The sequence below is a fragment of the Bison bison genome, unplaced genomic scaffold, assembly GCF_000754665.1.
Source record: "Bison bison bison isolate TAMUID 2011002044 unplaced genomic scaffold, Bison_UMD1.0 scf7180017864239, whole genome shotgun sequence".
Classification (NCBI taxonomy): Eukaryota; Metazoa; Chordata; class Mammalia; order Artiodactyla; family Bovidae; genus Bison; species Bison bison.
Genome location: NW_011494811.1, coordinates 6,698,804 through 6,710,605, shown reverse-complemented (window position 1 = coordinate 6,710,605; position 11,802 = coordinate 6,698,804). Strand labels below are relative to the sequence as shown.

The following is an 11,802-nucleotide window of genomic DNA, read 5'->3' as shown; positions in this document are numbered from 1 at the left end:
TCGTTTCCTGCCCCCAGAGTCAGAGGCCCCGAGGGCCCGCGGAGCTGGGGGCCTGTCCCTGGAGCCTACGCTCGCTGTGTGCGGGGCCCCAGGGCGGCGGGCGCGGAGGCAGGCGTGGGCCGGGCCAGGCGGGCGGGCGAAGGCAGCGATCGCAGTGCAGCTGGGCCCGCGCCCGGCCGGCCGGCCGGCAGCTCAGAGCAGGCAGGCGGCAGGCAGCGGCAGCGGCCGGGCAGTGGGCGGGAGGAAGGCCCGGCCGAGGAGGGAGGCACTAGTCCCCGCACGTCCCAACGACGCACCGGCTTCACTCGCCAGGCCCCCGAGAGGCTATTTCTTTTTGGGGAAAAAGCTGAATCTCTTCTCCTTGTCCTTCTTGCCGAGGCTGGCCTCGGGGCCGGTGATGGGGGGAAGGGGCAGGCTCTGTGCCTTGACGCGGATGCTCTGGGACTCGTTGATGGCCGTGCTCACGCCCTGCAGCCAGGACAGCATCTCCTCCTGCAGGGCGGGAGGGTCAGGACCCCCAAAGGACGGGCTGCCTCTAGGACAACCCCTTCTGAGGGAGCCTTGAGGCCAAGGGGCACGGGTCCCTCCCAACTGCCCCTTGGCGGGGGTCAGGGCCAGGCAGCCCTGCACTTACCTCATCCTTGCCGTGGAAGAGCCACTCGCTGCCGTTGCTCAGCCTAGGAGGACAAAGGGATTCCCCCGTGGCCACCTCCGGATCTGACCCCCCAGCTCCCCGAGCTTTCCCATGACCAGGACCCTATCAGGCAGCACAGTGCTTTCTGAGAGAGGCGGAAATCAGGACCACCAGCCTCTCTTATTTGAAAAATCCCTGAGGGGCACCTCAGGCCTGCAGCTGGTCACATACAGTGGATTGGCCACTTAGGCCAGATCGAGCCACTAGGGAAGGAGCGGTGAACAGGCAGGGCCTCACCTCAGCTTGAAGACATGCTTCTTCTTCTTGTAGTTGGCAGCAATCTCACAGATGGCATGTCTCAGGGCCAGGGGCTCCTCCCCGTGGTAGGGCACCCCCAGGGCCAGATTCTTGGCATCCTTATAGAAGGCCAGCTCACTATTCCTGAGCACACAGTACAGGTTGTTCCAGGACCTGTGAAGGTACACACAGGCAGCTCACCTACAGTCCTCACTTGCATGCTCAGTTGCTCAGTCGCGTCTGATTCTTTGCAATCACATGGATGGTAGCCCGCCAGGCTCCTCTGCCCACAGGTTTGTCCAGGCAAGAATACTGGAGAGGGTTGCCACAGTCCTGATACAGCATCTCTATAATCAGTTCCCACAGCTTTACCGTTTTTAACTACACCAACTTTACCATGATCCATAGTAATACATTTTACGGCTAAAAAAATTGCAATTAAAAATAATCTGCATGTGGGATTTCCCTAGCAGCCCAGTGGTTAAAACTTGGCACTTCCAATGCAAGGGGTGCAGGTTCGATCCCTGGTGGGGGAACTAAGATCCCACATGCCATGTGGCATGGCCAAAAAAAAAAAAACCAATCATCTGCATGTAATTCTACTACCAAAGTCTACTATTGTTAACATTTTATGTATTTCCTTCTGGTTTATTTTCTATTCACATATATAACTAAAATTGGATTATACTGTATATTCAATTTTATTTTGTACTTTTAAGTTTAACACTATGTCATGAGTATTTCCCCATCCTCAAATATTTGAATCCTCAAATGTTTCTTGAAAATAATTTTAATAGCTATATGATATCTTGGAAGGAAAGTTATGACCAACCTAGATAGCATATTCAAAAGCAAAGACATTACTTTGCCAACAAAGGTTCGTCTAGTCAAGGCTATGGTTTTCCCTGTGGTCATGTATGGATGTGAGAGTTGGACTGTGAAGGCTGAACGCCAAAGAATTGATGCTTTTGAACTGTGGTGTTGGAGAAGACTCTTGAGAGTCCCTTGGACTGCAAAGAGATCCAACCAGTCCATTCTGAAGGAGATCAGCCCTGGGATTTCTTTGGAAGGAATGATGCTAAAGCTGAAACTCCAGTACTTTGGCCACCTCATGCGAAGAGTTGACTCATTGGAAAAGACTCTGATGCTGGGAGGGATTGGGGGCAGGAGGAGAAGGGGACGACAGAGGATGAGATGGCTGGATGGCATCACTGACTCGATGGACGTGAGTCTGGGTGAACTCCGGGAGTTGGTGATGGACAGGGAGGCCTGGCGTGCTGCGATTCATGGGGTTGCAAAGAGTCAGACACGACTGAGCGACTGATCAGATCTGATCTAATGGTATTTTATCGCAAATAAAAATAATCCCTATATTGGTGGACCTTTTAATACTGGAAAATTTATCCACAATTGAAATAGCAATGTGATAAACATCCTTATGGGGCTTCCCACTGATGGCTCAGTGGTGAAGAATCTGCCTACCAATGAAAGAGATGCAGGTTCAATCCCTGGGTTGGGAAGATCCTCTAGAGAAGGAAATGGCAACCCACTCTAGTATTCTCGCCTGGGAAATACCAGTCTATGGGGTCACAGAAAGAGTCGGACACAACTGTAAAGAACAACAGCAACAAAACATCCTGATGCCTTAATCTTTCCTGTAACTCTGATCTTACCTTGAGATATATTTCTAGAATTATTGAGTCTCAGACCAACAGTGTAAAGAACTTTCCAAAGCACGTTCCTAGCCACCAGCATATCTTTCACTCGTGCTTGTGCTCATTCAGTCGTGTCACTCCTTGTGACCCCATGAACTGTATAGCCCACCAGGCTCCTCTGTTCATGGGATTCTCCAGGCAAGAATACTGGAGTGGGTTTGAGTCTCACTACAGCCCATGAGTCTCACCACAGAACTGTAACATGAACAGAGCAGGGTTTTGTTTTGGTGGTAGGAGTATTTTGTTTTATTGATGATAAATGCCTGGTATACTGTGCTAGCTCTTTTTGAAAGGAACGTATTTGCGCAAATCAATGCTCAACTCAAATGGGAGGCTTGGTGAGAACAACCAACAAGTGAGCTCATAAAGGAGTTCACCTGAGCTCCTTCTTTGACAAATACAGAGCACGTTGTCCTTGGACAATGAGAAGCGTTAAGCGCGTCTTCCTCCTCTTCCTCACCACCCCCTCCCCCACTCCTTTTTGAGGGCAGAAAGGTGGAGCACTAGCAGAGCACATAGGGAAGAAGGACTGGAAGGTCAAAGAGAGAACTCGACCCGTTCAAAGCTAGCTGCAGAGCCATTCCACAAAGCCCAGATTTCCGATACCAGCTCAGGGATCCTCTGCTCAGACCTGGCCCTCATCAACTTCTCTGAGCTGGTAGCCCAAGTAAGGCAGTTGCTAAGGAGGAGTAAAATCCTGCCTTGGACAAAGGACAACCTCTTTGAGATGGTTTCCCCCATCTGGAAAATGAAACCTCAATATCACAGGGTGGTTGTGAAAACTTTGTCAGTCCTGACATAATGCCTGCCGCATAGTAGGTACTTTATACATGTTAGTTTCCCCTCTCCTGCAGCCCCTCCATATAAAGCAATAAACCTCTTCAGGGTGGTCGGGCCCCAAATTCATTTTTGGAATTTGAAATAACTTTGGTGTGTCCTCCAAGCCAGGCTCTCTGTATGTTGCCAGCTGGCCCTGGGAATAGAGCTGGCTTCAACCTCTTGACACTGCCCTGTTTCTCTGAGACCCTGGACCGCTGCCTGAAGGCAGAGGCCTCTAGAGACTCTGAGTCGCGGCATCCCCCGAGTAGACCACACTCAAGGACACGACTGCCTCTGAATGAGTTCCTCAGGGTCATATCATTCCTAGAAGGGCCCTCCAGATGGCATATAGGTCAGCTCTTTCTCCTTCCCTATTTTATGGCTGGGGAAACTGAGGCCCAGACTGGGTAAAAAGGGGGACTGGATCAAGGACAGGTAGGTCTTGTTAGTGCCAAGACCTACCTGTTACCCTGCCCTGGCATAGTACCAGCTAGTGTTCTCCTGCTCTGCACCAGGCTGCCCCCACCATCCCCATGTTACAAATGAGAGGCTGAGTAACTAGTATGAGGTCACAGGATTTGAACTCAGGCCCACAGCTGAAGACAGGTTTTCCCACCATGCCAAGTAGCCCCCCAGAGTTGGCTCAGAAGGCACCCAGGAACTCTCAGAGTAGAGGCAGAGGGCCTCCTCACCCACAGACTGCTCGGATAGCCCTGCGCATCCTGTGGCCCCATGGCCCCTCCCCGACACACCTGTTGGAGGCCTTCTTGTTGGGCCCCTCCAAGTCGTGCTTCCGGCCCAGGAAGCCTTCCATCTGCACGCTGTGCCCGCGGGCCCGCTGGGCCGGCAGCGTTGTAGGCTCATCGCCCTCGCTCAGCGGTGTGTCCAGGACCTTGAAGAGGGGCTCTGTGGCGGGCCTCTCATCTGTGCTGGATTTCTCCTCCTGCCCGTCCTCGTGGGGCCCTGGTGGGGGTGGCGGCTGCAAGTCCTGGGGCCATGGCCTCTCTTCTTCCCCCTGCTCCAGGGCATATGGGAAGAGCGCACCTTGCTGAGGGCCCAGACCCGGGCGGCCACTCTCGGCTGAACAGGGGAGGTCAGCAGGCCTCACCCGAGTCTGGTTCCTCTCTCTTTGCCCTCCCTGACCCACCCTGGCCCTTCCCCAACCTGCTGTGGGTGTCCACCTGGCCTGCTTCCCCAAACTCCCTCCTTCTCCAACCTCAATAGGAGCAGAAGGTCCTTAGAGTGAGCTGAAGGGGCTGGGCCAGGGGATTTCTGACCCTGCTTGTTGCCCAACTGCAGGTGCCCACCCTGGCTTCCTGTCAGAGGCTCCAACTCTGACTGAGTTAGACCTGAGCTCTGACAAGATTTCAAAGTCAGATTTCAAATGACAAAAGGGCTCTGCTGCTAAGATAGAAGAAAAAAACATTTGTACTAGGATGTTGTACGACTCTCAAGTATTAGTCGCTCAATCGTGTCTGACTCTTTGCGACCGTAGCCTGCCAGGCTCCTCTGTCCATGGAATTCTCTCAGGCAAGAATACTGGAGAATCCAGGCAAGAATATTGAAGGAATTGCCATTTCCTTCTCCAGGAGATCTTCCCAACCCATGGGTAGAACCCGGGTCTCTCACATTGCAGGCAGATTCTTTACCATCTGAGCCACCAGGGAAGTTGATGAGAACTTGTTTGTTACCTTCAACTTGTGTCTGGGCACCAGGCCCTAAGTCTACAGGTTAGTGTTTTGTCACTAAGTCGTGTCTGACTCTTGCGACCCCGTGGACTGCAGCCCACCAAGCTCCTCTGTCCATGGGGTTTCCCAGGCAAGAATACTGGAGTGGGTTGCCATTTCCATCTCCAGGGGATCTTCCCGACCCAGGATTTGAACCCATGTCTCCTGCATTGGCAGGTGGGTTCTTTTACACTGAGCCACCAGGGAAACCCAGACCCTCCCAACTCATGGGGGGAATAACTGGTCCTGCCCCCTTCATTTGGCAGGGCTTTGCCGGAGGAGGGCAGTGGTTCCTAACCCTGGCTGCCTTTTACAATCACCTCTAGAGCTTTAACAAAATATGCGCAGGACCCATCCTTAGGATGCTGAATTAACTAGCTTGGAGTGGGGTCTGCGCATTGGTATTTCTTAACAAGATTTTCATGCGCTCAAGTGTGCTGATGAAGAATCACCACCTAAGGAGTCAATGCCCCAGGGAAAGGCTGTGGCTTTTGCCTCCTTGCACCTCTCCATGGAAGGCATAAAACTAAGATTATGGCATCTGGTCCAATCACTTCATGGCAAATAGATGGGGAAACAGTGACAGACTTTATTTTGGGGGGGCTCCAAAATCACTGCAGATGGTGACTGCAGCTATGAAATTAAAAGATGCTTGTTCCTTGGAAGAAAAGCTATGACCAACCTAGATAGCATATTAAAAAGCAGAGACATTACTTTGCCAACAAATGTCTGTCTAGTCAAAGCTATGGTTTTTCCAGTAGTCATGTATGGATGTGAGAGTTGGACTATAAAGAAAGCTTAGCGCTGAAGAATTGATGCTCTAGAACTATGGTGTTGGAGAAGACTCTTGAGAGTCCCTTGGACTGCAAGGAGATTCAATCAGTCCATCCTAAAAGAAATCAGTCCTGAATATTCATTGGAAGGACTAATGCTGAAGTGGAAACTCCAATACTTTGGCCACCTGATGGGAAGAACTGACTCATTTGAAAAGACCCTGATGCTGGGAAAGATTGAAGGCAGGAGGAGAAGGGACAACAGAGGATGAGATGATTGGATGGCATCACTGACTCTATGGACATGAGTTTGAATGAACTCTGGGAGTTGGAGATGGACAGGGAGGCCTGGTGTACTGCAGTCCATGGTGTTGCAAAGAGTCAGACACGACTGAGGAACTGAACTGAACTGAACTGAACTGAACTGAATGGAAGACAGGATCCTCCCAGCTCCCACCCAAGCCAAGTGAGGGGCCTCTAGTGGAACCATGGGCTGTATTCAGGTGCCTGTGAGAAGGGGAAGCAGACTCTTGTCCCCTGGCTGGGTACCTCCTTATGCAGAGCCTTGCTGACCCACTTTTGTGCCACTGCAGCAGGAGAGAGAAGAGGACAGACTGAGAGAACAAGGGGCAGTCTGTTTTCGAGTGCAGCGCAAGAATGCCAGCTGGGACAGGAATGGGTGGGTCTCCTATGTGCCAAATAAGCACCCAGGAAGGCAGCCTAGCTGGAGACATCTGTCCAGAACTCTGCCTCAAAGGTCTGATTGCTGAGGACCTTACAGCACCAGGTGGGAAGGGTCTTGTAGTCCCCAAGCAGGTGGGGACCAAGGCCATTGAAAGCCCAGGAGGACTAGAACCACCTCAGGCAGTAAGGAGACACTGCCCTCTTTTCTACTCTGTCCCAGCTGAAGATGGAGGCCCAGGAGAGTGCTGGGGAGGAGCCAGGAAAGAGCAGACACTATGTTTCCCACTGTGGGTCCTTCAGACCTTGGATCAAATCCAAAATAGAGAAATGGAGAATGAGAGGAGTTGGGTACCATTCTGGACATCAGATCAAAGCTTCAAACTGAAAGAGACTGATTGGACTTTTTAACAGTTAAAAACGATCAATGTCTGCCAGAGCTGGCACTAAGGAATGGGAAGTGGAGGTTCAGTGGAGATGTTTGACGGCAGTGGTTGGAAGAAAGGTAAAGCTGGTCATGTTTGCATCCCCTAAATTAGGACTAAACGACTTCCCTTGTGGCTCAGACGGTAAAGTGTCTGCCTACAATGTGGGAGACCCGGGTTCGATCCCTGGGTCGGGAAGATTCTCTGGAGAGGGAAATGGCAACCCACTCCAGTACTCTTGCCTGGAAAATCCCGTGGACAGAGGAGCCTGGTAGGCTGCAGTCCATGGGGTTCCAAAGAGCCGGACACGACTGAGCGACTAAACTTTTTCTAAATTAGGACTAGTCAACAAACTAATCTGGGGTTCCCTAAGATCCCATTTAAAGACAGGAATAATATGGCTGGAAAAGGTTGAACATCACTACTCTAGTCTAAAACCTTCAATCTATGAGACAGTCTGAGCTCAGAGGTTAAGTGACTTACCCAGGGTCATACAGCTTTCATTTCCAGTTAAGAGTATGCACTGAAGAATTGGGCAGGCCTGACTTTTTATCACGTCCTTAGGGTTCTTATCTTTTCCTTGTCTTAGAGCCTCTGGAGTGTTGTGGCTGGGCCACACCCATCTTTATGCATCTTGCAGGATTTATATGTTTGAGTGTTGGCAATGAGTCAGAATTGACCACAAGGATCTGGAGGCCCTAAGGCCTTGCCTGGACCATCCTCCAGCAGGGAGGAAGGGCAGGCGTGGCAGGTTGAGTCTGGGAACCTGGGTTCTGTGCACCCAGTCAGGCCAACCCTCTGACTCAGGCATAGAGGTTGGGGAGGTAGTGAAGCCTTTCATCCTCTCTCCCCAGCTGGCCCTTCTGCTCCTCCTGGCAATGGGCCAGGGTCTCCGGACTCCCTGGTGGGTCATGGAAGATGCCCTGGCAGATGTTGGGAGGGAAACCCAGCAGAACCTCTCGGCCTTGTTCACCCCCTCACTCAGCCTCTGCCCTCCTGGGACTGGTTTTACTTCAGGCTTCTGTGTCCACATTCTCTTCCTATACTTTCATTTCCATGCTCCTTTCCTTTTGGGAAGTCTCCTCTGAAAACACACATTTTTCCAGGACTGCCTCCCGACTTAATTTCACCTTTCGTGTATTTCCTCCTGATGGGTGCCTGATCCACATTCCCTGGCAGGGACAGTCAGAGCCCATGGCCAGTGTGATCAAAAGTTAAGCAGCCAGGTCGTGGGTGGGCTTTGGAAAATAGGGGTTTTCCGATGTACGCAAAGATTTCTTCTGTTTCCTTGACTGTTCACATGGAGACAATTTAAAACACATCCTCGCCTCTCTACCCTGAAGGCTAAGGCCTGAGGAGGAGAGAGCCAAGAATGAGGGTGGAGGCGGAGGGGTCTGGTGGCAGCTGCTCCTTTCAGACCCGGGGCTTCTCTCCCTCCTGGGCTGGGGGAAGGGACACAGGAGAAAGACAGGGGCATGGCTTGGGCTAAAGGGTCCTCCTTTTATAGTCTCCAGGGGTGAATATGTTCTGTGCCGGCTTCTAAGAGAGCAGGGCAGGCACTTCTGCTGTCCCAGGAACCATATTGCACTCTGATACGGATTCTGCAGGCAGAGGACAGCAGACACCAGGAGGGGGTCGGCTACTTGTGTGCTGTAGGGACAGGCAGGCTCTATTCCAAGGCCCTGGATAGCTGAGACAATCTGACTCCCTTCTATCCTCCGTGATACGTGGCAGAAGGCAGGCGTGCTGCTCCAGCCCTTCGGTCAGCAGGAGGATGCATAGATTCCACCTGAGGGGTAGCCCAGCCTAGAGCCCTTGCCCAGAGGAGCTGGGGACACTCTGAAAAAAGGAGGATCCAGCCACTTGGGAGAAACTCTGGGTGTCGGGTCAGAATGGATGGGGAGTTTAGACCATGAGTGGGAGTAAGAGCAGGAGAGAGAAGGGCCTGAGATGGCGCCTGGAATAAGCCTGGAGCTTCTGTTCCCTGGTTTGGGGGCCCAGGGGACTGGTGGATGGGTGTGTGGGGTGCATCTGAGGTGGGTGGGTAGGGCTCATCTGAGCTAGGTGTGTGTGCTGGCTGCTGGAGTAGGGTAGGGGACAGGCAGTATTGGCTGCTGTGGGACCATCAGGGGAGGAAAGGGCACAGACAGGAGAGCCTTTTAGGACCTCACAGAACTGTAATCAGACAAGGAGAGGCCTGAGCTCCTGACGGGCAGGGCGTGGCCACCTCAGAGTCTTTGCAGAGTCTTGTACGCTTGACTTTGTAGGGTCCTGCCTTGCTAGGAAGCTGACTTGGGCAGGGGAAAGCAGGCAGATGTCTCCTCCCCAGAGGACTTTCAAGAAGGTGAAAAGGAGGGGGACAGGATGGGTCCATTTCTTACGTGGAATAAAGGGGCTGAAGGTGTAGTTCCAGACCTAGCCAGCAGGTGGCATAAGGGGCCCGCACACAGACAACCAACTCTCCAGCCAGGGAGAAAAACCACCTGGGGTGTGGCCACAGGTCTCTGAGACGTTCTAGAAGATGCTCGGTGATACCAGATATATGAACAAGCAAGGAAACGCATGTGAACTTCTCTCTGAAGGAAATGCTGGTAAATGAGAAACGGGGTATGGGGATGCATCCCAAACAAATACTATTGGACCTTAGTTGTGAGAGGTCTTGCCCACCTACCTCACAGCAAGAACTGCGCCTTGAGTGTGTGTAGGGGGTCTCCGGGGAGGGGCGCTGCAGGAAGGCTGGTTTGGGAGGGTTTTGGCAACGAATGTTAAAATTCTTATGGGGGACGTTTAGGAGATGAAGGACTGTGGTGAGAGATGGAGAAAAGAGTGAAGGGAAAATGAAGACAGTCGCCTGCTGGGCATTCTACCTATATTCTCTTTTGCTGTCCTCACCCTTTCTGAGAGGTGGGCGTCAGTACGCCTGTTTCATAGACGAGGGAAACTGAGGGCCAGGGAGAATGAGTAACGGGCCCAGAGTCACACGACTACTGAGTGAAAGCTGAGGATGCAGTGGTCTGGTCCCAAACCCTGAGCTCTTCCCACTAAGTCCTGCTGCAAGAGACCGGGAGGCACTACTGCTTGGGAAAAAGGGGCTATCCAACGGGGTTCATGGTCTAAAGGGGAGTCTGGCTTACAGAAGATGCGTGGCTGACGAGCTGAGGCAGCGGAACTGTGTCACAGCCATGCCGAAAAGGACCAGAAGAGGGGCTGGGGGCCACACAAGACCTAGGCTTGAATACCTCAGGCAACCAAATAGCCCCGCGAGACGACAGGGAGGGGAAGTTGGCCACTTCTGCAGCCGAGAACTTCTTCCTTCCCTAAATGTCTGTGGTCTGGGCTTTCATTGTCTGAGTGAGAAGGCTCTCAGCAGACAGGCTGGGAAGGCTGTTCAAAAGACACTTGTTTGCAAGAGAAGAGTTGAGGGCAGCCAGAGAGATGGGAACAGAGGGTGAGCAGAGGCAAATGCCGGAAGAGAGAACAGAGTTGTTTCTAAACAGAGGGAAACGCGCGGGAAGAGCTGAGGCCGGCCAGGTGGGGAGTCCTCCAGGTTGGGGGCCGAGGGGAGAAGCTCTCATGAGGAGTGGGAAGGGCAGCAGAATGGCTCAGCCCTGTGCCCTGGGGGCCGACTGTTAGAATTCTTCTGGAGGATGTTTAAGAGATGAATGAGATGGTTGGATGGCATCACCGACTCCATGGACAGGAGTCTGAGTGAACTCTGGGAGTTGGTGATGGACAGGGAGGCCTGGCGTGCTGCAGTCCATGGGGTCGCAAAGAGTCGGACACGACTGAGCAACTGAACTGAACTAAGAGATGAAGGACTGTGGTGAGAGTCCAGTCACTGGAAACCAGGGAAGACAAGGGAGGGATGCAGAGCAGAAGGCCACCAGGTGAAGTGAGGGGGAGGGAGGGCAGTGTGCAGGGTCCCCTTGGACAGGGAAGGTCTCCCCCATGACCATCCTAGGGGAAAGAATGAGGCTTCCTCAGGGGCTGTCTTCACCATTTCTATCACCAGTGTGGGCTCTTCAGGTCCCTGCCAGGAGGAACTGGAAGCTGCTTGATGTCTCTGAGGCAGGCATTCAAACCAAAAGGAAGACACTGACTCCCCCATCTGGATCTGACACCCAGCGGTCCAGTTGGCAACTTCCAACCCCATTTCTGAGATGCCTTCAGTGTTAACTGAGTCCCATGCTGGGTCTATCGAGATCTGGGATGCTCTGAAACATGGACTGGCAGACAAACCTAGGGGTTGGTTGCCTTTGAGCAGCAGGGTTGGGAAGATCACGCCCAACCTCAGCATAGAGAGTGGGGCACACCCAGCCTCGGACAGATGTCCAGAAAGAGCCTAGAGCCAGTTTCCCCAGAGTGCCAGGGCGTGGTGCCAGGCTGTAGGCAGACACAGCCCTGCCGCGCTGATTCAGGCATTCTGGGGAGACAGACACACCCAGGTTCGTGGGAAAACTGATGTTCTTTCCCGACCGGGTCTGCTCATTATGGACAAACACACCATTTACCTTCGCTGCAAAAACGCCTGAACCAGCAGCTCAGCTCGGCCTCGGAGTGGGAGGGGAGAAACAATCCGGTAGAAAGGATGGAGAGAGCTTGCCCAGGCAAGAAGCAGCACAGCTGCTGCGTCCACACCCACATCCCTTCCCTCCAAGGACGTCAGAGTCTGGCCTCTGGCAGCTGATTAAAGCTCTAGGCTGCCTGCTGCGGAGGCTGGAGCTGGGGATT

General features: G+C 52.8%; 1 protein-coding gene across 1 annotated transcript in view; it reads right to left on the bottom strand.

Moving 5' to 3' along the window:
- Positions 1 to 21: 21 nt before the first annotated feature.
- The window catches only part of SPTB (spectrin, beta, erythrocytic), a 132,936-nt gene continuing 121,155 nt past the window's right edge, over positions 22 to 11,802 (bottom strand). The window contains 4 exon segments of the mRNA XM_010846823.1: positions 22 to 492; positions 635 to 677; positions 932 to 1,105; positions 4,218 to 4,480. Of these exon segments, the coding sequence (XP_010845125.1) occupies positions 325 to 492; positions 635 to 677; positions 932 to 1,105; positions 4,218 to 4,480 (648 nt within the window). The 3' untranslated portion in view covers positions 22 to 324.